Source organism: Epinephelus fuscoguttatus, linkage group LG15 (genome assembly GCF_011397635.1).
Source record: "Epinephelus fuscoguttatus linkage group LG15, E.fuscoguttatus.final_Chr_v1".
NCBI classification, from domain to species: domain Eukaryota; kingdom Metazoa; phylum Chordata; class Actinopteri; order Perciformes; family Serranidae; genus Epinephelus; species Epinephelus fuscoguttatus.
In genome coordinates, this window is record NC_064766.1 from 10,596,582 (window position 1) to 10,623,649 (window position 27,068).

Here is a 27,068-nt window from a genome sequence, read left to right on the forward strand (position 1 = left end):
AAGGGCATCCTCGAAAGGCTCAGTTGTTCACAATCAAGGATGATGACAATACTGTGTGGGCAAACAGTCCGAACACTTATAGAGCATCCTACACAATTGCAAGGACTCAGGGGATTTCACAGTCTACACTCCATATATCATCAAAAGATTCAGAGAATCTGGATAAACCTCTGCATGTGAGGGGAAAGACTGAAAAGCAATATTGAATGCCTGTGACCTTTGACCCTTCAGATTGCACTGCATTGAAAGTAACACAACTGTATGAAGGATATTACTACGTGGGCTCGGGAACACTTTGGAAAACAACTGTCAGTAAACACTTCATCACTGCATCTACAAATCCAAGTTCAGACTCCACCATGCAAAGTGAAAGCCATATATCAACAACATGCACAAACTCTGCTGACGTTTCTGGGCCCGACCTCATCTGAGATGGACTGACACCAAGTGGAAAAGTGTGCTGTGGTCCGACAAGTCCACTTTTCAAGTCATCTGTATCACCTGTATTGCTCCAATAAAGAGCAATCATTTCCTCCATGTTTTTGTGCTCATCAGTTTGTGTTTGTCTCTTTCCTGTTTCAACGTGACAATGTCCCTTTGCAACAAAGCCAGCTCCACAAAGAAATGGTTTTCCCAGTGTGGTGTGGAAACACTTGGCCGGTTTGCACAGAGCCCCGATCTCAACCCCACCCAGCACCTTTTGAGTGGAGTGGAAGTCAACTGTGAACTGTGATTTTATCATCTGACATCAGTGCTGGAACTCACTAACGCTTTTGTGGCTGAATGGAAGCAAATCCCTGCAGCCAGGTTCAACATGTGGTGGAAAGACTGAAACCAGAAGAGTGGAGGCTGTTAAAGCAGCAGCTTAATGCCCACAGTGTCACATGTATGCAGATGATGTATGGAGAGACAAATATGACAATAGCCTATGTAAAGCATATTTAAACAAAGTGAGGGGAGAGAAATTCAGATTTCCAATTCTCATTTTCAAACAGTTTTAGGATGAAATATGTCATCTATGTCATCAAATCATTGTAAAGCAATTTAATCTATAAGTCTGATCATGTGTGCGGTATAGGAGTACACAGGGTAGTAAACAAATACTGTGTTCTGAATAAAGAGTGTACAGTATTCAGTGAAGATGCAGGATGTGCTCACTCTTGCTGTGCCCCAGGACCATAATACATACTGTATAATAAACTGCATGTAGTATTTACTCATCTTTATAATAGACTGTTAGAATGCAAGACATAAACAAGCAGGAAATCATTCAGTACGTATGTATCTACATTTGCCAGACATCATAAATACCACTATTATTTTATTGTATTTAAAAGCTAAATCACAAAGGGGGAAGGAATATTTAAAATGAAATTTGCTTCTGAAAAACTTGTAAATTCAGTTTCAGGTGTCAGTTGGTCCTGATGACAGCAAAGAGCCACAAGATGGCAGCATGTTCACAGAGGATGGTGCAGAAGTGCCTCCTTCATCACCTCTCTCCTGTTAGATGATGATGATGATGATAGTGATGGTGGTGGTGGTGGTGATGGGAGGGTTTGCAGCTATTACTAAATTTGTCAATTTGTCATTTTCACTTTTACCCATAAGTTACACCTTCTAAAATGATCTATCTATCTATCTATCTATCTATCTATCTATCTATCTATCTATCTATCATTTGTTTTTTAAATCACTGTTCTGCCACACAGATTCACCTCCAAAGCCCTGACAATTCAGATGAAGATGCAGTGTATTTATTACTATGAGCCTGTATCACCACACACTGATGTCTGCCATCTTGTCTTTTTTTTATACTTCCACCCTGGGGACACCAAAATCAATATGTTTCAAATCCTTTACTGACATAGTAGCTTAAAAGTGTTTTTACAGCTTTTTCTTTGAAAATGCTTGGAGGGAGCTCAGTAACGCTTTGAGATGGACAGATAAACAAGTATAAAACTCTGTAAGGCTGATAGCAGCTGCAGATTCAGCTGATAATTCTCTGTAGGTTCATCACTGCGAGTGACTCCTTTCACACATGTCATTTAATATATTGGTATAAAAATAAAGATTATAGCTGATTAAAACAATTCAAAACAATAGAACACTAGTCCATACCCACTGAGTGCACAGTTGCCCACGCACAGTTTCACATGGTATGTGTTTAGGATACAGGTCATAGGAAGTTGCAGATTAAATAGTCAACTGAACCCATTAAGAAGAGCAATGTATTCAAACAGAGTTTTTGTGAATTTGATTGTATGGCTGCTTAGAGTTGTTTACCCCACAAAGCACTCTGGCAGATAATAAAAAGTATCATTTATTCTATAAAAGCTTTGTCATTGTTTTTTCCTGCTTAAATTTGCATTTCTATTATTTATGTTGCTTGTCACTGTTTTTACTCTCAATAAAAAATGTTCTTTCTTTTTTCTGCTTCAGTGACTGCAACCCTGACTGGGGTACTTGAATATTGATTTTATTACTGAAACAAATAGAAGATGAATGGACTAGTCAACTATTTTGTTCATTTATTAATCTTTTAAGTGATAGTTAAACTTTTTGAGTAATGTGTATTTACCTCCCCATGTCCCCACGTACTTAAGTCCATTAACCAGCACCCCTAAAGGTCATTAGTTAACATGTTGAATCTCATTTGGCGACCAGGTCATTTCCCAAAATGTAACATTGTTCCTTAAAGATGAAGAGTAAATCATTATGTACGTTTTGTTTGATTTTTTTTTTTTTTTAAATGTCTTTCTTCTTCTCCCACCTGACTTCTCGTGCAAACAAAATGTGAGTTCTTTCATAGTTTTGGATTGTTTTCGAAAACACTGTCATTATAAGCGTGAAATATCACCAGTCAGCACTAGTGAACACCAACTTACTACATTTCTGTGTTTTTTGTTCTGTGTCACTCTGTCCATACACTGCACCACCTCCAGGGGTCAGGAATAATGAAAAGTCTAAACTTGAATATGCAGATATCTGACACTGCTGCTGCTCTTTGTTCTCAGGTCTGTGGTGAATCTGAGTGAGGCTTCAGTTTCAGACCTGCAGCAGAAAGTCCGAGCCTCCGGGTCAGTAATGGGAAAGTAATGATGATGGGACTGCTGCTGCTGCCAGGAGTGGAGACAACGATGGTGATGATGATGATGACTTAAATGAAATGCCCTGCAGTGATGAAAACACAGATTCTAAGTTGCATTTTTATCATAAATTTGTTCCTTATGGTTGAGGCCAGGTAACAGCTGAACTGGGAGGAATCAGAGAAAAAAATTAAAGGGTGTTATAAAGGATGTGTTAACCGTTTAAAGAGAGAGTTTGGATTTTTTTAAGTGGGCTTGTATGAGGTGCTTATCCATAATTAGTTTATGACCTACAGTAGATGGTGGTCGGGACACCTCCAGTTTGGCGAAGCAGGTAGAAGTGCCAAAACAGAAGCTCAGCAATCTACAGCTGTGAATAGAGGTAGCAGCAAAATGTTTTTTTGTACCCAAAAAAAAAAGTATAACAGTTAAAGTGTACTATTGAGAGTATTTTCACTCCCTTAACTTTCCATCAGCCTGTGCCAACAGAGAAGCCGTGCTTCAGTTCCCCATCTATGCTCACGTTGAAGCCACCAGATTGAGAAAAACAGTGATTTAACAGTGCTGGACACAAGAGCTGCTTGTCTATGGCTGCGTCACTCAGTTAGTTAGATTGTGTGACTTGGTGAATCCAAACTAACCGTTCAAACACCAAAGTCACACACTAACACAAACACAATAACTGATGGAGGCAGCAGTGGACCAGCAGCTCCTGTGTTCAGCAATGTTAAATCACTGCTTTTCTCAGTGGAGTCTGGCTTTGAATAAAGCAATATAACGCCTTCAGTTCCTCTTTGGAAATCACTGTTTTAGACTTCAGCCTGCTTCATCAAACTGGGGCCATGCAGACTGACACATACTGTATGTAATACGCTGACTAGGGATAAGTACCTCATACAACCTCACATCAAACTAGAAAAGCACTCAGAGAGTGCAGACTTCTGCCAGGTAGGTGATATTCCCTCCCCCTCTGCATCAGATTTTGCAGCCTGCATCACAATTAGGTTATTTGCATCACTATCATTATTAGGTTATATATGCCTTCACCATGGAGACACTGGTGTATTTATTTTGTTTTTATTTTGTACCAACACAGAATATAATGGTTTTTTTTGTATTTTTCACTTTCTTTTTTCCCAACACAGAACATTAATTTCAACTTTAGAATTACAACAATATTTAGCAAGCAGAACGAGACGTGCTTTCCGGCCACTAGATGGCACTATTTTCACCGTGTTTAGAAATTGGAATTGCTGCTGAGGCTTTCAGACGATAGACTTTTTTTTATTATTTTATCCACTTTGCTTCAACAGATCACCACCAAAATGTTATCATCTCTTCCTTGTCCCATTATCCACCTTTCCTGAAAATTTCATCAAAATCCGTTCATAACTATTTTGCAGACAAACAGACCAACGCCGGCGAAAACATAACCTCTTTGGCGGAGGTAAAGATCCAAACTATCCCTTAAAGTTCCTCATCTTGAGCACAAAGCTTGTGGTGAGAAAAGATAATGGAAGCAGAGAAAGACTAGTGGAAAAAAAAAATCACTTCCAACACATTTATCTCTTTACAGTCTGGGAGAGAAGGCAACTGGACTGATGGGAAATGTGGTTTTCATGAAGAGAAAATCTCTGAGGGAACTCTGTTGTTCAACCAGGCATTAAACAATGCTGACAATGACGAGTTAGAGTTAAAGAGCATCTTGCAGAATCATTTTCTTTTTACTGAATTCATCCTTAAAGGTATACTATGCAGGAATTGTCAGCGAAAGTGAAAGCCAACCCCAGCTTGATCTGCTCGATGTTTTGCCTCACTATGTTTGCATTTATTTATTTTTTGGTTCTGTGTCTGCGATTTCCAAAGCTTCCTCTTGAATGTGTGCTCCATACGTTCTGGTCACCACCCTTTAATCAAGTCTTGACCATACCTGCACACTGTTATTGGTTGGGGACTACACGCCCAGAAATGTTCTGAACATAGCAAAATAAAAATGAAATAAAAAAAAGAAACTGAGAGCGATGATTATGAGCAGTGACACTCAATTTATGGCCAGTGGGATAAATATTGTCCCTGGCAATTCATGTACACTTTGCAGTTTTCCATTAACCTCACAATAGTGGGACGTCACACAGTTTACAGGCATGCACCAGATAGGAGCTACCTGAGATGAAACTAAAAACAGATGTCAAACAAGCAAATGAATAGTTACCTGATAGCAGACATTTCCTGCTGGATAGCAGACATGGCTACAACGAAAAGGCGTAAAGTTGACAGCAAGAGCTGCTGCTTTCAGGAGTAGTGGAAAGTTGAATACTTACTAGTTGAATGATGAAACAGTTGCTCGTCTCATTTATATAAGATTTTTTTTAAATTCCTTTTTATAACCTGTATAATGCGAGAAGCAGCTGGCCCCTGGGTATTTTCATATTATCCAATCTGGCCCCAATTCAAAAAAGTTTGGACACCCTGGTGTAGATCATAAACCCATAAAAACGTCTCATCGTAATCGTGCCTCTCAAATATAGCATCGCCGCTGATGTATAATCTAGTGGCCAAGGAGGCATCTATGTCTGTGGTCATAACAATTTAAAAAGTGATAATATGTCATTGTTATGCTCACAACGTGTCTGCTGCCCCCAAGTGATAAAAATCAGTTACTGCAGCTTTAAGTTTATTCTTTTACATGTGATAGAATCTAATGTTTTGGGTTGGTCCATTTCCCTCTCCAAAACAGCAAAGGCCACAAAACAAATAAAAACAATACAATCATAAAAAGCCTTTACTGACACCTTTAATTCATATCCTAAATTTGTTCTCATGAGACATGAGGAATTTGTTGTTGACTGTATTTGTAGACAGACAGACAGATAGATAGATAGATAGATAGATAGATAGATAGATGTTGTCTGGCGCCCTCTCATGGTTATTTTATTACCATTATTTCAATGTGTCCCCTCAAATAAGAAAACAAATCAACAAACTTTGTCTGGAGTCAATAAAAATACATAAATGTGTATTCACTCACTGATGTTTTCAATCTGTCCAAAGTCATCTCCAGTATATTCTGCCTGCAAGGTGCATTAAGTTTCAAACAATTAACAAGTGTCAGACAGGAAAACGGATGAGTATACCTTCAAAATAAAAGCATAATAGCAGTTCGGCGAGGGATCAAAGGAAGTACTGGTGCCTGCACAGTGTAGTGTCTCCTTTGCACAACATAACATTGAAAAACGTCCAAAAAACAGGTGTAAAAGCATTGTCAGTACAGTCAGCCTTACATTTCACTTTCTTAAGCGACCTTTTGTGCCCTGTTTGTTATTTGTAAATGAATTTTTAAAAATGTGTGACATTTGCTTTTATGTATAAACTACATAAACTATAGTGATGCATGCAGTGATCTGTTAATTTTTCAAGATGGGCAGAAAATAAAAATATAAAATAAATACTAGAAAAAAAATCATTGGTATCAACTCCTCAGAAGTAAAATGTAATCTACAGTATGTTTTCTTTAATACAATCTGAAATCTATATTATCAATATAAATAGATCTATATGTGTCATTTATATTATAGTCTTGTGCGCAGTGAGGACTCTGTGGAATAGTAGGCCTATGTTAATAAAATGGAACATTTTAGGAACCATATTTTCTCATCTAGTTGGATGGAAAAATCAAAATCAATCAAACAACCTGTGGGATTTGTTTGGCTTGTTTTTGTTTGTTGGACATTTTATGCCAAAATTATGACATAATGAGTATCCCGGTTGTTAGTCTACGATGTGTGTAACCACAAAGTTTGATTCTAACCTTTGTTGCATGGCATGTCCATACCCCTTTCTCATTTCCTACATTTCAGGAATAATCAAAATTAGACTCAAATCAAAATATGGAGATGACAAGTAAAAAAGTGACTGATGTTATTTCACCTGAGAACAGCACAATAGTAACTTATTACTCCTCATTTTGACTTTGCTATCTCATATTTTTGAGAATTTCTTTTTTTTCTTCTTCTTCTTTTTTTTTTTTTAAACTTTCACAACCTTGGAATGAGCTTTTACTGTGACTCCACTGTAATGATCAAAACTGAAATTAAAACAATCACACCACCATTTTATTTTTTAGTTTATTTATTTTTTTACCTCATTGCATCCTGAAATATTTAGAATATTAGTATCAAAATGTGCTCAAACTACCAAAGGTTTTTTTCAGTATGATATAACTGTATCATAAATATTGATTCATTATTGTGTTCATCACTGTAATGTTGCAGCCTGTAACGTTGGAGCTTATTTAAATTATCTGATATACTGCTAAATTGTTCAATCTATTATAATTTATTTGTTTATTTGGGCTATATTTTGTATCACCCACTTTTGGATTTTGATGTCATCGTCCAAAAAAAACTATCTAGATCCATTTTTTTAGAGATCACTTGTATCTGTGCTCTATTTATTTACAGTTATCAAATGTGTTTTACAAGCAATATTAGAGTCCCAATACTGATTGGAACAGTAGAAGACAGCTGTTACATGTGCCTCTGTGCAGCCAGTTAGGCTCTTATTTTTAAAATAAACCCAGCGGAAGCAGAGCCGCCATGTGTTGTCTGGCTTGACGTCGGTGTGCAGAGGGCTAACAGCGTTGTTGCCGCACAGAGAGCGACACGCAGAGACTCTGTCTGACTGACTTTGGATATTTTGGGGGTTTGAGGAGCAGCCTGGAGAGAGAAAACAAGGAGAAAGAGCCGTAAAAACACAGGTTTAAGTCGGTTTCTTGTGGCGGAATGGCGGACCGGGACCCGGTGCCGCTTCCTGCGGAGGTGCGGGCCAAACTGGCCGAGCTGGAGCTGGAGTTATCCGAGGGTGAGTACTTGAATTTCACCGCCGAGCTTCGGGCGGCTCTGCCCGGGCTCTGCTGCTGCTCTGTGGGGTGTCTGGGTCGCTGCTGGTCGGTCTCTGCTGAGAGGACCAACCGGTTCAGAGTTTAGAGCTGAGAGAAGTGTTGAACTCCTACTGCCACAAGTTCAAGTCCGTTTTTCCATATTTATTAAACAAGCACGCGCGCGCGCACACACATGCTGCCATAAACACTGCTTTGGTGTGTCTGGCTGTGATTTGGATGCAGGGGATGTGGTGTTTTGGTGGTGTGGCAGTGGAGTCAGAATAGTATGCTTTAGGAGGACTGTAGTATTCTTATAGCATTCCTTTGATATGTCCTAGTGCACATTTAGCATCAAAACTGTCTAACTGGAGAATAAATAAAACAAAAGGTACACAGAAAAATCATACAATTATACAGAAAAACATCATAAAGACAATATTTAGCAGCATGTATCATAGGAATATCATGTAAGGAAATATAATACAAGATAAAAACTTCTATAAAGCACTATATTCACCCTGAAATCATTATCATGCAGTGTCCACAAGTGTCTAGAACCCAATTTAACATCTTCAAATTGCTTTTTTCTTTTTGCAAATTGCAAACCAAAAATAATACGTTTACAGTGATATCATCAAAAAAGGAGCAAATAATCATTAGTATTGTAGTTTTTGTTAATTAGTGGACTGATCTTTACATCACAGCAGATAAACACCACCATGATGTACACATAAAAGTCTCTGTTGAGCACCAGGGAGGAATTATAGCCCCCAGGGGGAATATCATAGGAATGCTACAGAGATTTATCTTTGGGGTTTGTCAATAAGAAGTTGTCGTAGAGATTTTTTTTTTCATCACTGTCATATTGGAAAATCCCGTTCAGCAGAGCTCTGCATGCTGCTTAGATTATGTGCACAGAGTGTGCAGCTGTTACCAGACACAGTTTTCACATGACACACTGCAGCCAGGCAGCTTTTGGAGGGGATGAATGATTCCCATTATATTCCAGCTTCTTTCCATAATACCAGAGCATATATTGGCTTCTTTTGCAAGACCCTGATATGCAGCCTCCATATTGATTTTCTCATTAGCACCCCCCCCCCCCCGCCGCCTCCTCTTCTTCTTTCTCAGATTGATATGTCACATTGCTGCAAACTCACTCTCAGCCTGGAGAGTATCACAGTGTCATATTTCAGCTGCCTGCGAGCAGTGTTTTCCCTGTTTCTCATGGAGTCTGGAGGCTTTCGCGGAGCTCAGCCATGTATGGAGAAAGACAGAAGAGGCAGAGAGGTAGAGAGAGGGAGAGGGAGAGAGGAAGCGATTTTAACAGCTGACTGCAAATGCACACATTGCATTTTAATGTTTCCACTGCTGCTGCTGCTGCTGCTGCAAATGCAGGTTTCAGAGGGATCTGCATCTGAGCTGAGAGAAAATGAGAGGAGGGGAGGGAGGATGGGGAAAAAGGTGACACACATTTCTTTTTTCTTTCTTGCTTTCTTTTTTTCTAAAAAATGTAAACTGCCAGCTCAGAATTGCTCCAATGTAAACAAGTGTGTCTGGGGGGAAATGGGGTCAGATGCCCCGTTGCATTATTTACATGCTTAGCTGACGCTGTAAATGTGCGCCGGCAGTGAATGCAAAGCTTCCCCCTGCATCCCGCAGACTTTGACCTAATTTTTTGATTTCCACGCATCATCCCTTCCTCCTCCAGAGCTCCTCACTGCCGGGGGGCGAATGGCAGCAGGAGATGACATTAACAACAGTCAGGTGTCACTACAGCTTCACAGGGGCCACATGTCCTTTCGAGGAGCCCTCGAGCAAGGCATTAAACTCCTCTATCCACCCCCCCTTCCCTAATTTCCCTGAAGGTTCATGCTTATTTGTCGTCTGGAGGTGGAAAACATCCTCACAGCTCCTTTGAGGTTGTGAGGTTTGAAATTGTAGTTTTATTTTCCAGGGAGAGGAGTGAGAGACGGGATGCACATTGACTGAAAACAGAAATAAACTCTCCTTTGGTGCACGACCAGGCAAACACTCATATCACAGCTTCTTTACATAAAGGAAAAAATAAAGTCAAGGCACCTCACTGTATTCCAAGAGTTATTTTAAGCTCAAATGCTTAAAGTTAAGCGTTAAATGCCTTGCTCAGGGGCATCTCAACAGTAGTAACGAGGGAGGGTCAAGTGCTAGAACCTCCACTTTGTCAAACACAAGCTCAGTGTTTTCTTCGTAGCTTTGAATTTCTCTCAACCTTTCCTCTCTGTTTCCTTTTAAGTTAGTGAGTTCCTACACTTCCCAGAATGCCATTTGACAACCCCCAGGGAGCAAGCGAGTGAAGTTAGCAGCATCCAGCTACATGTTTAGGTGAAGAGTGAAGCCAGAGGAAAGAGCAACAGTTGCAGCTGCTGTGCTTAAGATAAAAATGAGAATGGTGCCTTTTGGTTGAAATGCCAACCTGTCTCACAGCTGCTATGCATTCTGGGATATTTGTTGCTTTTGTGGGTGTGTAAATGAGTTTTTCTGTCTCGTACTGATTGCTCAGTGTTGGTGCAAATAGGCGACTCTGGAAAGAAAGTCCCTCAATGCAAAACCTTGTTTTACTGCTGCACTGTATGGGATGTGATGTGTGACACTGTCTTTATTTGTGGTACCTGAGTTTCAGTACTAATAACAGCACGATCCCTCTCTCCATACCTTACATTTGCTGAGTTCAAACACATCTTTGTCATTAGACCTGTTTTTTAACAAAATAAGCCATACTCTTCAAACGCATTGATTGTACATGTATGACAGTATTATCCTAAATTTTCAACCCATACACAGTCTGCCCATTCATAATGTAAGTTCTGAAAAAACTCCTAGCTGTTGTTCTCTATGTAACACCAAAAAATGGCAGCGTATTGACGTAGCAGTGACCAAGGTTAAGTTACTGCAGATAACTGTTCACTCTCCAGAAAAGCAGAAATTTTTAACATGTATGTATTCTGGATTGACACATCCAGGCTACTGTACCTTGACTACTTCTTCTGTCTGTGTGGCAGGTGCAGTGTGTGCTACTAATGTTAAGTCTCAACCCGAAAATAAATAGTTGTGGCAACCAGCTTTTTGTCTCCAGATAGGAGGTGAATCCCATAATATAACTGTCACCACAGTGGGATAAATATAATATACTTGTGAGGACCTTCATTGATAAAAAGCGTTGCCAAGCCACCTAACCTCAACCTTGACCTTAATTCTCTAAGACAGCGCTTTGAGGAAGTAGGAGCCAGAGAAGATGTCCCCACCTCCCCAAAGACATCAAACTAAACTCAAATTGGTCCTCACAAAGATAGAGGTACATGATCAGACACACACACACACACACACACACACACACACACACACACACACGCTCTGCAGTAGAAACCAGTGTGTTTCTCTGCAGCTGCAGACTGACAGGTTGTCCTGAACTAATCTGGCTGCTGGCTGAATATTAAGCTCTGCAATTCAGCCCAGATAACAAGCTGTCCACCTCAACACACTGCACGTTACACACACATACACACACACACACACACACACACACACACACAGACACACTGAAACACACAAAATCAGAGTTAAACACACACCAAGCTAACCCCACCTGACCTGTGCGTTGTTGTATCTGCTGTATTGTTGTAGTGCACCTTTCCATATACCACCTGTCAACAAACAGTGTGGTCTTATTTAGTTTTTTGCATGCATTTTTTCAGCTTGAATTCAGCCGTCCTTTGCCCCATCCAAAATAAATAAATAAATAAATAAATAAAAATCCAAGAAAACTTAAACGCATCATTTCGTGTCACAGAGAATCAAAACAGTTTAATTGAGTGAGTTATTTAAATGAATTAGGAAGAGGAGACATTTGAAGAGTTTAGCCTGAAATCCCTGTTAAATAATTTATTTATTTCAGTCTGAAGTGTCTTGATTGATGAAGTGATCGTAATTAATCAGTGAAAGAAGCGATCTGCTTGTCTTTTAGAAAGCGACAGAGTCTGTTCAAGTGTTTTGCCTCCAGGCTTTTATGAGTAAAAATTAGTCACTTGTAAACTTATAGATTTTTCATTGAGGGATCTTTCTGGACATTACAGGAGCTTTCGCAAAGTTTCCTGGCAGCCTGTTTGTATAAAGTAGAAGCATCGTTTTCATCATTGTAATCAAGCTAAGTTGCTCTAGCAGAAGGCTGTTTGTTCATTAGCAAAGTGAAGCTGTGATGGGATGAAAAACACAGATGCTCTGGTACTCATTACCCCAAAGCCTTCTTTATTTTCTTCTCCTCTGAAAGGAGGAGGCATGTTCAGGCTAGAACAGTGTTGGTATGACATTTCAAAACAGTGTCAAATGTTACTTGTAGTATAAGCTTTTACTGTTTCATTCTGACATGAAGTGAATTTTTGTGCAAAGCTGGATTTATGTCGAAACTGAGCACCTCTTTTATAACACTGTAGAGTTCCTCCGCTCTTCCTACAGTCACATCTGGTCTTGATAAGATTCCTCTGTGTTATTTTAAAGCTCTCACTATTCTGTCCTCCTTTCTCTTTCTTGAAAGATCTTTGTGTTCATGGCAGAGCAGAAACCTCAGCTGTGATAATTACAGTCTGTTTGAAAAAGGACTACAGTGTCGGTGGATGATTTATCCGCCTTGTTCTGGCCCACAGACGCTGTCTTGACTGTTCTGAGAGTAGCTCTAAGTGTGAGTCTGAGCTCGGTGCAGGCCCCTGGATATGTGAGGGTCAGTTCCCAGAATGCATCTCGCCAAACGTATGACGTCTCGGTTCACTTGGTTTCAGGCTGATCTGAGCTCAAGAGAGGCTTTTGTACTTGTTTGCTGTCCTGTTTGAGCTCCGTTTCCAGAGGGCTCTGCAGAAGTGTAGAGCTGTGACTAGGAATTTGTTTCATTACTGATAAATTAAGATCATTTATTTGTCTATAAAATATCAGAAAACAGTAAATTAACCACCACAGTGCTGCTGATATACTCTGTTACAAGTAAAAGTCCTGCATTCAGAATTGTATATACTAATTAAAAAAATGCAGTGGAGTAAAAAGGACAATATTTGCCTCACAAATGTACTTGAGTAGAAGTATAACACTACATAAAATAGAATTACTCAAGTTAAGTACCTCAAAAATTTACTTCAGTACAGTGCTTGAGGAAATGTAACATCCCATTACTGCGACTAACTGATTTATTCAGTGTCCAGGCAATCAAAACCTGTTTCTATGAACCATAAAGAGGATGTTGTAGTGGAAAGGACAGGTCTTCTGGTGCTTTGCTTCACACTTGTCACCAGGACAGGATGTGTTGTGACATTTCTGACAGTTGCTCAGGAGTTTTTCTGACAAGAGACGAGTGACAGCATCTTTGAGGAAAAGGAGGGCTCTGATCCCTTCTCTCTGCTGACTGTGAGCTCAGCTGCTCGCTGTTTGTACTTAGCTAATGTAGTATTAAAGAAAACATTGTATGCCCCTACTTTAGAAAGAAATAACAAGCTAAAAAGACAAAGTTTTCATTTGACTATGTTTGAGATTTTGCAGGTCAGAGGTCGAGAAATATGAACTTTTTCTGTGTGACTGGACAGACATTCCTGCTTTAGTTCCTAAGATGTAGAGGGAAATAAGAGAATGTAGAGAATTAAGTCTTAATATTAGAGGCAAATGTTGGTAACATTAAACACAAACAAAACATAAAAATAGGGCTGCTCCCTGAAAGTGGAAGATTTGAGTCATCAGTCTGAGAACCCTCAGTCAACTAAAATACTTCAAGTCAAGCAGTCGTGTTTTGTTTTGTTTTTTTGTCAGTGTGCAGTGCACGTCTGGGGACATTTGGTCCCTAGATGTAGCTGCAGAGTGCATGCGCCACACTTTCACACTGCTCGCCGGTACAGGTTGCTGCAGACCCAGACCCAGGGTGAGACAGCTGCCTGGAGGAACAGACAGAGGCTTTGCCCAGTCACTCTTTGAGATAATGTTATCCTCCACCTTTTCATTAGACATGGTGAATTTACAGCTCACAGCAACTAAGTATGACATAGCCTCTGGCTTTTGTTTGATATGTAGTGGTGGCAAAAAGTATTATTAAACATTTAAGATTCTTTGTCAGTGTTATTAGCGTGCATTAGCTCTAAGGTCTAATTTAGCTCGACATTACACTGACGTAGCTGTCACCCTAAACGTCTTGCTGAACCATGTTCAAACTCTGTATGGAAAGAAAGAAAAGAATAGTTCAATTTGACATTGTCATTACACTGAGTGAGGCACAGCCCTACAATAAACACATGCATCTTCAAATGCCACCCACCTATACTGATTTAACATATTCCTCATTTAAATGTCCAGACAGTGTTGGTTTTGATTTTATGTAAAGATCATAAAATGTGTGTGCTCTGATTACCTGATGTGGACTTTGTTACATTTGTTTTAAAAAGTCTTTTAACATCACCCGATTGATAAATGCATGCTGCATGTGCAGACTCAGAAGACTCAGACGCCCAGTAAGCTACATCTTTCATGAAATAAAGTAATCCCAGGCCTCACCTGAGATTTGCAAGTTAGAAGTCAACTTATATTATTTACTGTATATTAGTTTGAGTCTGAGGGAATGAGCTCTGTCACCGAAAATTAAATACAGCATTGAATAAGTCAGTTGCATTTCACTGAATGTGGAGAGAAAAACATATTAATATTTTTTGACATTGATCATAGAATAGAGCTTGTTTTTGTTTGTGTATCATGAAACATGCATTTGTCACTTATATTGACACTTAATTCACTCTGTCAGGGTGAAGTACACATTTGTAAATTGGAAATTATTTGTAATTTATCGTCTCTGCATTATTTTGTTTAAAATCAGATTTCAGGAAATATATGTTGATACAAAAGTTGAGTTGCGGGCTTGGGTTTTCTCAATCAATATATGATATCATTGTGACGGTTATCAAAATACTTGCAGGTTAATTTCTGATCCATTAATCAACGAGTTGTTCCAGCTGTACAGATGTACATCATTTCAGCTCAATTTCATATGACTGACTTTGACCTTTGACCTTTGTCACATGTAATTTGCCTTGTCTTTTTTTTCTTGTGCACTCATATAGTAAAAAAAAAAAAACAAAACCAAAAACTATAAATTGTTACCCAGTCTAGATAAATGTCTCCACACCCTTATTCATTTTTCATTTACTCGTGACTGAAACTCCAACAAAGATGTCATTTTCCTCTCTAACAGACTGAACTGAACTGTGGGATTTCTGGCTGTTAATAAAAGGCCAAACTCACTAAGCCTCCTGCTTCACAGCTTAATGTATTCAGCCAGTGACATTTCACTGAATCACTTACAAGTTATGGGCTAAATAATGACATCTTTATATATTCTGTCTCCTGTCTTCTTTAGTTTTCTTTTTCTCAACTTCTTTCATTTTCTAACTTTCAAGTGAATTTTACGCGAGATGTGGGAAAAATTCAAACATTCATTGGATGACTTTGCATCAGTTGGGTTAGATGAATAAACCAATTTACCAACAGATACTTTTATCAGAAGAATAAAGAATAATATGCTATCTAATCATAGTGTCTGCTAGCTGTATTTCATGTGTTTGTCTGAAGAGAAGCAGATAAATGTGTTAATATTCATCCAAACAAATAATGGACACACAATTAAGAGTAAGACTTGGAGAGGCAGTAAACATATGTCATGCCAAATATACCATACTTACTCATAATGTGACTGTTGTTGCGTTGCAGAAATGAAAAATCGTCATTATAATTTACAAAAAACTAAAACAAAAGCAAAATAACCTGCAAGAAAAGTTAAGTTTTAGCCATTTTATTTAATGTAATTAATTACTTAATTAGAATCAGTTGAAAAGACAGGCATCATCTTGATTGTTGTGACAGTTGGGTGCCACGGCAACAAGTGATGTCACTTTGCTGAGGCTTTTATTGGTTGCCCGACGATCAAAAACTGGGTGTGGCCCGACCTTTGGATGGGAGCATGTAACATATTACATGTAGTGTCTTAACACACACACACACACACACACACACACACACACACACACACACACTCACCTTATCAGTGTCACTGACTGTGAATGAATATTGGATGATTGCCTATGACTCAGAGATGTAAATAGAAAGTGTTTCAGTGTGTTTCATCACTGACGTTTCTAAATCCAGATCTCAGCAGAGAGAACCAGCTGAGACTCTCCATGTGTCTCATGTATGGAGGACATGTTTCCTCGAGTTCTTCATCCTATAGGTACCGAAAACAAGCCTTCAGATTAGCCAAACTTATTTCTTAACTTGCTGTAGGCTACTTACTGTAGTTTTGTGCACACAGTTTCTGTGTTCAATGAGGCATTATTAAAAACAGACTCAGTTTGACGTCCAAATAAAAAGGTTTAGGTAATTTAGATACATTTTACTGATTACTGAAAGTAGTGATGGATGAAACTACTAAAATAACAATCAGAATGTATCTTTAATACATGCTGTGAAACTAAACAAATTAGCAAGACAACACTGGTATGTTACTTAGTTTAAACTTTGTTTAGCTGCAGTAAAAATTCATCAGTTTAGCTCAACTTAAAAACATTTTACCATTGCACTTTGGTACAAACACATGAGATTATTGTGGGAATTGATTTCTTCTATCAGCACACCTTTTAAATGTAATCACTCAGTTGAATGGGCGTAATCAGGGGTTATCAGCCTTGTAGATATGGGTTAGAAGGGACCTGCTACATGTACCAGTAGGTTCACAAGGTGGTTCAGCCTATTGCAACGGTTGCGATTTATTAAGTTTCATTTTCGGTTTCATTAAGTTTAGGCGCCTTTTAAAAAATGATCATGGTTTGGGTTAAAAGTTAAAGTTTGTACTTTACATATCGCGATGTGACAAACTTGTTTACATCAGTGTCATTAAGTCAGTGCTGACTTTTTGTTTCACCCAGGACATGAATAGTAGTCTCACAGGTTAAAGTCAATTCTTTGATCATCCACCAACCTGACCTCCTCTGTATGCGGACCACTGTTGTCATCTATGCTCCCTATGAAAACTAATAACAGCCATTTAATGGGCTAATAACTAATATTTGTAGGTGTAGCAGGCCCCTACTAACCCATATCTATGAGGCTGATAACTACTGATAACGCCCATTCAACTGAGTGATAACATTTGAGGCTGGTGCTGTCTCACACCATTTGCATTGCTAGTTCTCCCGCTTTGGCAAAATGACATCACATTTCCCATCAACTGCTGATGCTCCAAGTGACCTTTCTATCCCTTTGTCTAAAGTGATTTTCGTTTTTTTCTTTTCTAATTGCGCTTTTTAGCATAAACTGCAAGTATTTGAGTTCAGTTTACTCTGCAAGAAAATTTTACTGGTATTACAGTGCTACAGGTAAATAAATCAGTACTTTACCATTAGCCCCAAAGTACCTTGCTGTTGTTTTTGCGTCTTTGTGGACCAGTCTTTTTCCAAATCTAATTCAGTGTTATATTTAAAGATCAGTCCTCTGCAGGGTGTAAATATATGTTATACTTCAAGAGATTTAGGATAAATGTCAGTTTATGTCTGTGCTTGCTGTCCTGCTGCCTGTGGTCGCTGTGTCTTCGTCTGCATCGTAACGTCTCACCTTTGGACCGGCAGTTGCCATAGAGATGTTATTTTCTCTCCTCCTTCCTGGGAGATTACAACCTGTGGGGATGGAGAGAGGCTTGTTCTTCTTTAGTGGCACAGAGCTTCTATCACACAGCAGGGCCATAAATTCATATTGGGTCTCTTTGTTGGCTCCCTCGAGCGATATAAGCGGTGATTCAGGACTCCAGACGTGCAGTTGCTTCACGTAAATCTGACCGCTATCCTCGCTTGACTCCCGCCGGAGAAATATCCGCGGAAATTGTCACTTTATTGCAGTCACAGGCTGTTGTTAAAAACAGTCTCGGGCGAGCTGGCTGAGGTGAGCAACACTTCAGATCCAGTGAGGCGACATCAGCCTGAGATGATCATCCTCTCGAGCTGAGCAAACACACCAAACATACAGCTGTGGCGGGGTGAAAACCTCCTCTGGGCAACAAAGTTTTTTCAGGAGGGAGGGAGAAAAATTGTCTCGCCTTTTTTTTTTTTTTTTTTTTGTACCAGAGTTTCAAAAGCCCACAGGGTCGTAAAACGCGCTCGGCACACAGAAGAGCATGTAAAACTTTCCACTCAAGGAAGAAAAACAAAATGAAAGTTATGTTTTCTTTATGAAACAGCAGCTGTATCGGATTCCCCAGAGCTCCAATGCTGTCTTTATCCACAAACACTTTTTTTTTCATGTGAATGCAAATCATTCTGGTGCAGCTCTTTTCGTCCTCCCTGAGTGGCCTCTTCTTCTTTATGAAGCACTTTGCTGTTGGTGGACAAGGCCGCTGAGAGTCACACTTACTAAGAATTATACACCTCCACAGCACGCTCAAGAGGTGAACAAACTAATAGAAGCAATAGCTTCACGCACTGTAACAATTTGGTGAACGCTAGTTTCTCTTGGACATACTGTTTGTATGTTGAAACCAAAGAAAACAGGTTAATACACCAGAATACAGAAAAATAATTGAATTCAAGACTTTAGTTATAGACATATATGCCTTTACATATGCATATATTCTTTGCAGTGCAACTCTCAGCATACAGTCAGTAGGATTGAATGTTGAGGGTGTAATTCTCCTTAGCAGCAAACCTGAACACAACAATCTTCAGTGTATTAACAAAGCTTAAAAACTGAGAATTTGTCTAAACACACTATGAGGTTGAGGTAGAGGCAGTGTGCAGCAACATGCAGTCAGTCCACATGTTTGCCATCAGCTGTCGTCCTCCCTGGCTTCTCACAGGAGGCACAAAGCAGCATAAATATTCATCTGTTCTTGCTGTCAGCCTTGCAGCACAAACAAATCAGAGGGCTGGAAATGTCAGCGGGTTGAACAGCCGTTTGTTTCAGTCTGCTTCAGGTTGTCAGTTCTCAGACAGAGGACAGGTTGATGTCCAGTCAGAAAACTGACAGCAAATTAAGAAGAAGCCCTAAAAAAATCCCCCCAAAAGCCCCCTGATTTTATTTGAAGTCAATATCAGGTGATTTGTTTTGTTTTTTGTTTTAAGTAGAGTAAAAATAAGTGGCTAAAGCCCCTTTTAGACATGGACTGCGATTTAACGTCTTGGTCTCATGTTTATGTCTGAATCACTTGACTTGACACAAGGTTAGTAAACATTAGAAAGCAGCATGGAGGCCGGTAAAAATTTTAGTTGGTTACTTCTTTTCTACATCTGCTAATCATTCTGACTGTCCTTTAAACTCGGTGCTGACTAATGGACAGTATTTTGTGGTGGGTTCTTTACATTGTACTGGAGAAGGGGTGGAAAAAATTAGCGTGTCCAAGTGGATGTCAAATTGCCATCACTGCCGGTCGAAGTGGATTGGAGCTGGAGCCGATAAATTCCCATGACTACCGGGAATGAATGCCGATTGCAACCTTTTCCACAAAAGACGTAAGCCAGGTGTTAGTTGTTTTTTTGTGGGGAAGGAGCTAGTTAACACTTACAGGTAAAGTGTATCAGATTTAGGGGTATTTATTGGCATCTAGCATTGACAATTGTAGATTACAATCAGTTTGAACTCCTTCTGGATATTATTCCTTCAATATTCAGGAAGATTTTACCAGGAGCCGAATTATCCGCAGAGGTCTCTTCCTCTCCAAAATGAACGGGCCAGGTGATTGCTAATCTGTGCTCACCTTTTTGCTCTGATAACTTAAGATCCAGATGATCAGGTTTTTTACCAGGAGCTAAATTACCCACAGGGGTCTTCCTCTCCAAAACAAACAGACCTGGTGATTTAAACCGCTAAAAACACTGAATAAAGCAGTTTCACGCTAAAAAAAAACTCAGACAAAATAACATAGACACCTTTAAAATCAGTCCTAATGACTGATCCACCAGCAGTTTCAAACAGTGCCTCTCTGACCTCTCTGATATTTAAATATTCAGACTACACTTGATTTTTTTTCACTTGTTAGGATTCAATATTAAAGAGAACTAACTTGATAAGATGCAGATCTTTCCGCAGCTGCTGCTTTCATCTTTACCCCAACTTCAGAAAGCACTTATCTTTTCAGATTCCAGCGCTCCTCTCAACATGTCTGAGACGAGACATGAACCCTCTGTGTTTTTATCCTTCCCCTCCTCATGATCTGAACGGATATGGCATTTGTGCTTGCTCAGGCGATTTGTAAAAAACCCTTTGGATGCTCAGTGTAATGGGCTTCAGCCACTCCATCTGCCATTAGAGCAATCAGAAGACCCCCAATCAGCATTTTCATTTGCTCCACCTCCAGCGTCAGTCCGATCAATGTCAGATTTCAGAGCCTGGTTTTAAAGCACGGCAGCCTCTGATGCAAAAAGCCCCTCAATCACCTAATTGGCTTCAGCAAGTGGATGATCATCATAAAAAAAGTTGTATTTTCCTGCAGAATCAACAATTAATGAGCTGAGTATACAATTCCCAGACTGTGGTGATTGTGTGTTGCTCTGTGGCTGCAGTTGTGTGTATTTGGTGCTCAGATTTTCTTTTTACACATTTGTTGGCAGCTGATTCTTTGGCTTTGTCTAAAACACAAAGATATTCACTTTACTATCACAGAATGCTCTAGATATGAGCTGCAACCAGCTAATATTTGGCATTTTGCAAAAAAAAAAACCTCAACAACCCACAGATGTTGATGAATCTCTTAAGCTAAAACTAACTATCTCTCTTGACTCTTTTTCATAAGCATAGGGTGATGAATGAACATTTATGGTACTGATTTCTTAGTTACTTTTGCTGGTTAAAATGAGAAACATCACTTTCAGTACATAGCTGCAGCTAATAGAAAGTTGATTCTACAACTCAAAATGAAACTTGGCTTTTTGATTAGGTGGGGTCTGCTCTCAGCCAAAAAGCATTTTGAGGGGAATGACACATTTCTCTGTAATGTCTATAATCACAAAACTATTTTTGTAGTTCAACAAGATCCAGCAGAGTGAGAAGTCTTCTCTAGACAGCTGCAAGGGGTCGCAGGACAAACCTGTGGGGTCACAGCTAGATGATTTCCGCAACAGAAAGAAGAAAAATAATGTTTTGCTACTAAAATTGATCTGTCCTCTAAACTTTTCCTTCTTCCTCTGAAATACTAGATACTTTTATTCCTTTAAAGTAGCAGCAAACAAATATTTGCTATGAGTAGTGCTGTCCTGAGCAGAGATTGGAGTTATGCTACCCCTAAATTGTAATCTGGGGGAACAGCTGATAACGCTAACCCGGCCCATGTTTGCTGGACGGTGTCATCGCAGAAGTGTAGTGCCCACAATCATGTGAACACCGTTAGCTTTGTCAGCATTGTTGCCATTGTTAGCAGTGTGAGCACTGTTAGCTGGCTGTTAGACGCCTCCATGTTGAGAGCCGTGTGCAGGCAATCTCGTCTCAGACTCTGAGATCATAGACATTCTCTGAATGCTGCATACAGCTCCTTAAAGTCTCTAATAACTAGGGTGACCTCTAGCTCACCTGGAAACGTGTACACCCTATGTAGGCTGAGTCCTTTGCAGTGGCAAGGGTTCTAGTCCAACCTGCGGCCCCTTGCTTCATGTCATTCCCCCTCTCTCTCCTACCTTTCCTGCCCTGCTTCAGCTGTACTATCATTAAAAGCAATAACACCGAAAAGTCGGGAAGTCGGGAACCATAGATTCAGCTGATGGTCACCTGTCAATAGTTTAAGCTAAAACTGTAATAGCTCAAAATCACTATTTTGAGCCTAGTGCAGAAATAGGTGCCGCTGTTACTTCAATATTTCAGATACATATTTCATATCCTCTGCTGCTTCTGTTGTTTTCAGGTTGTAGTTACGTGTTGTGAGCATGAATTAGGCTGCCACCACGAACTGTCTCTGCTTCCTCAGCCATCTAAAAGGAAATGGCAGATATAGAATTTTAGATTAGCTAGTAATTAATAGTTTCAAACTTTCGTTACTTGTAAATGTTGAAAGCTGAGCCTGATTAGATCGGATAATGGATAAGAAAAGTTTCACAATCAACCAAATTATTCCCTCACAATATTTTTATTAAATTGGTTGTTCTTTTGGGCCGTAAATGAGCTGTTTGTGATTCATGTGATGTTTCTGTTTGAATGGGAGGTGTCTGTTTTTCAGTGGCGTCCAGACTCCAGACCTGATGAGCTAAGCCATGGAAGGCTGTGTAGGTTAATCCTGTCAGACTGACAGGGGGAATTCACTTTCTGCCACAACAGGATCATTTAAACCCCATAACTCTCCATCTGTCCTCCGAGGCCGCTTGTGAACACATCATTGCAGCACTGGACAGTGTGTTAAGATGTTAATTACATATAACTCTTAAAATCTCCAATTGATCAAGTAATTTTTGTCTATTATTGAGCCATTTCTCTAAAAAAAACAAACAAAGAATTTTCTTACAACCCATTATTGATACAAATAAATAAATTTAAGTGCAGCGATCTGCTTCTTTGTGTGTTGCGTCAAGACATGACAAAAAAAAATTACTGAAACCTTAATTTAAAAAAAAATAAAATAAGATAATTTAAGTGCACTTCCAGATTTTTTTTTAAATTTTCTTTTAGGAAAATGTAATATTTAGAATTCTACAGACAGAAATTACTTGATAGGCTGAAATTATTTTGCAGTATAACACAGTGGAAAATAAAATGTGATCTCCAGTTAATCATCATGAAGCCTACAACCAAGATTATAAGCAGCAGACATTAGAAATGACTAATAGTTTATGCATTTTCTCTAAGAAAAGTAACATCCTCATGTCATTTGGTTGACATTAGATGAGGTTTACCCTCCTTTACAGCCAGCTTTAATTTTCATCGTTAGGTCCCACATTTTCTTCTATAATTAGGGAATTACAACACATGAAGTCACTCATCTTGGAAACAATTCTCTGTGTTGCTGGTGCGACAGCTTGAAGTAACGTAACTGCTGTCGGAAAAACAAAAAAACATTCCAACGACTGCATGCAGCCTTGCAACTGTTCTCTGCCATGTTGCTTCTCAGGGAGGTGATGTCATCGCTGGAGCGGGGAGGGAGGGAGATTTGGGCAGGCGGCGGAGGGGGAGAGGGTAGGGGGGTGTTTCTGGCAGATTGCATCATTAAGCCTCTCAGACAGGCACTTTCAGCCCTCTCTTGCCTGTTTTCTTCCCTCTTCGCCACTTCCCGCCTGTCCCTGAAGCTGGCGTTCTGTGAAGGGGGGGGTTTCAGAAAGCGAGGTCTTGAGGGGTGAAAGGAACAAAAAAAGCAAAGCAACAACTCCACTGCCCTCTTGCTGGGAAAATAAATGAAACTGATAGGGAAACACTCATTTTTTTCTTTCCTCTCAAAACACACGCCACAGATATTTGCCTTAGATGATGTGTTTCCTGTATCCATCCTGCTTGGGCTCACTAAAGAGTCGGTTTACGGTTTCAGATTTGACCCTTTGCGTGACCCCCTCTGATCCCTCTAACCTCGACCAACCCGGAACGCTGTGATGAATATTTTCCTCTCCATGTTGCTGATGGTGGATAATTACCAGCAGCTCCTGTGGCAGATGCTGCTTGTTTTTATCTGTAAAACCACTTTTATGTTCAAAACTACTTAAGATTGGTTTGTAAATGTGGGTCCAAAACTTTATCCCAGCTTCATTACTCATCATATTTAACCCAACTGTTGTGTCTGGAGCTCCTTGGAGAACAATACTCTAATGATCACAAGGGTGACACAGTTCCCCCAGCCGGTGAGGGGAGGGGGTGTTGAACTGTGCCCAAGTTGGGCTTTAGGGCTTGCAGACAGTAGTCGGCCTAAGTTGGACAATGAGGCACTTAATCCGTTTAAATAGTACAGCTTTATTAGATTCTGAGCAGAGGAACGAGATACGGAGCTCCCGTGTGATGGATGTGGTTGGCCAAGGGCTGCCTGATTACAATTTTGTTTTTTCTGCCTTGGCAACAGCACCATTGGTGTTTTCTCTCCCAGTTTATTTGCTCCTCCATGCTTGTTAATTATGCATCTTTTAGTGCTCTAAGTGTCCTTGTTTGGCTTTCTTTGATGCCATTTATGCTGTTACTTTATTTCTTTGTCTCCTCTGAGGTTTTTATCACTCCTGCACAGTCTATTTTTAACCATTTATGCAATTAAATCAAACCGAATCGAAACCACCACCTCCTCTTGTAGCACCACTGGGTCAATAGAAGTCTCTGTGTTTGACATTTTTTCCCCCCGCCTGGTTGAACACGTCCGTCTCTGCAGGAGGACACTGTAGCTTTGTCAACCAGTTTCTGTGAAGAGAGGTATGCCGGTCTTTCCTCTTCCTCTCACTGTGTGGAAACGCTCTTCTTCAAACACTGCTGCCCCGTGACTCGCACGCTGCCAGCAAGCATTCTTAACAGAGTAGCTAATGTACAAGTCTTTGATACCAGTCGTAGTATGAAAACAGGTTTGGCCATAGCAGGAGAGACTGCTCCTTGTGATCTCGGAAACGGTGTTTCTGTTTCCTCAGGCTGTTAGCAAGATAAATGAACAACCAGTGAGGCCTGTTGAAGTGTCTTTGAGCAGGATTCTGACACACTTCATGCTCTCTGTGTAAACACAGAGACAATATCACGAGTTAAATGCATAAACTGTAAAATATGTTTTTAAAGATGTGACACATCAGCAGGTCTGTACAGCTCTTGTGGTAGATACTTATTTAACAGTTTAATAGGTACACTTTGCTTCAACTAATTCAGCCTAATACAGCAGTCCTGCAGTAAATGCTGCCTTCATGATGGTTATAATGTAGCTTTAGAGAGGTGTTGATTCAACTGTATGATGAATTTGGAGGCTGCAGTTTGCTGTGCTGTTTGTGATTTTGTCCATCACATTTATATCAATGAGTGTAGGCTAAATAATAGAAACACCAGTCTGTTTTAGGTGTATCTAATAAACTGGCAACTGAACTGTCACTTATACTTTTTTTATGCTCAAAGAGCTTAAGAATTAAGGCCTTTTAGCTCTTGAAGCTCAAAATTGACACCAGTTGCTCACTGTTGGCTTCATCCTCTGTTACTGAATTGTGTAAGATGGAAAGATGTCACCCCAAAATTACAAAATATCTCGCTGAAAGAAGGTTTTAAAAGCCAGAAAGCACCTTTACCACGCTTGGTGTCACTGACAGGGATGTAGCTTGGTGTCACTGACAGGGATGTAGTCCTGAGACTTGGACTTGAGTTGGACTTCAGTCACAAAAATAATAACTCAACACTTGGACTTGACTAGACAGGTCGTGTATCAAATCTTGTCTGTCTTAAAAGTGAGAGACAATGTTAATTAGAGTGCTGAGAAGGAATCAAAACAGTAAAGTGGCTCATAGAAACTAAAACTAAGTTGACAGATGCTAAAATGCTTCTTAGAGCTGAAGAGGAACTGCAGTGTTGGTAATATTTTCTGACAGTTAGTCACTATGAGCAGCCCCTTTCACATGACACAATGGTCCCTTTTCCACCAACATTTCCAGGAATTTTTATTACCAGGAATTTATTTACCTGGGTAAAAGAATTCCTGGTAATCTGTGTGGTTTGCGTTTCCATCGCACCTCAAAGTTCTGGAAAATTTATTCCAATCAGGCTGATGACGTTGATGATTCAGCGTGTACCCTGTATTTGGCTCCGCCAGCTTGTTTACTGGTAACACAATGCTGGTGTAGAGAGTTGGGGCTGTTTGTCTCAGCCAGCAGCTAAGTTTAAAAGTATTTTAAGATAAGTGTCAAACTAAGTTAGTCTACATACAGACAGCTGTCATTTGAGCTTATTAGTAACAATTCGCTATTAGCCGAACTAGCGTGCTGTCCTTGTGTAAGACATAACGTTAGTGACAGTGGATGAGAGACTGTGGACAGAGCATATTGAATATTGCTGTCTACATGTTTACATGTTCATGCTTGCTGAACACATGTATTGATAAAATATTGGCGTCCTACTCGCTAAGGGTTAATGTCACTTACAGTAACTGCCGTCAACTCAAATCATTTTCGAGTTATCTTCACTTCGTTTCCACCGCGGCCGCTCGGCTGTTCGCCAGTTACTGTGTAGGTGTGTGTCTGTGTGTGTGTGTGTGTGTGTGTGTGTGGAGGAGTTCAGCCCCGGCACAAAAGAACCGATACCGTTAGTCCTTATCAGTACTACGGTCTTTGATAATTTAGCCCTGGGTCTAATTTCGTACCGGGTTTTGGTACCCATCCTTAATCAAAACGCAAACAAAGGGAAGCTTGTAGAAATGAAATAAAGTTTGCAGCGGCTGCTCATGCCAGGAAGTGCGGAACGCTACAAGAGTGTGTTCCACTAATCAGCGTTCTTCAGGAAAAAAAGGAGGGCTATTGATTGTCAATAGGGCTTACAGTGCAGCTTTAACATTAATGTCAAAAAAAAGTATTCACATTCCTGACTTTAGGGCCGGCAATGTGTTTTTTCAGGAAAGGTTGCCAACCTCTGCCATAAAATGCAGTGGAATATTTAATCTTCAGGTTTATTAACTGAAATAACTTAATTGTAATTTGAAGACTTGAGACCATATTCGGACCTGCCCCTGTGGACCTGAAAACAGTCAGGGTTTCCCATTCCCAAACACTGATTTATTTGTGGCGGCCCACCACGATTAAAACATCTGCTGCCACATAATGATTTTCAATGTTTGGGGCTGGACCGCTCATTAGGTGCACTATTGGAATTTATACCATTAAGTTATTCATTGCACTACACAGTGCAGAGTGTACTCTGGGCTCAGGCGGAGCAGCAGAGCGCAGTCAAAGTGAAACATAACTGTTCATTGTGCTCGGTCTAAAAGTTTGCTTTCACTCTCAAACAGTTGCTCCTCTCATCCATTGATCTGATCTGATCCGTTCTGATCAGATCAGATCAACCCTGCGACTAAAAAACTCCACAAACTGCCACTGGAAGAGTTCCACCTGTGCTGCATTCATGGACCTGCAAAAACCTCAGAAATTAAGGGAGGGGACACAGGC

At 39.9% G+C, this 27,068-nt stretch overlaps 1 protein-coding gene across 5 annotated transcripts in view; it reads left to right on the top strand.

Annotated features, from left to right (window-relative positions):
• Positions 1-7,705: 7,705 nt before the first annotated feature.
• The window catches only part of LOC125902101 (disco-interacting protein 2 homolog C), a 251,250-nt gene continuing 231,887 nt past the window's right edge, over positions 7,706-27,068 (top strand). For all 5 annotated transcript variants that reach the window (XM_049598230.1, XM_049598233.1, XM_049598231.1 and 2 more), the window contains exon 1: positions 7,706-7,946. In XM_049598230.1, coding sequence (XP_049454187.1) covers positions 7,868-7,946 — 79 coding nt within the window. In that variant the 5' untranslated portion in view covers positions 7,706-7,867. The remainder of the gene's footprint in view (positions 7,947-27,068) is intronic.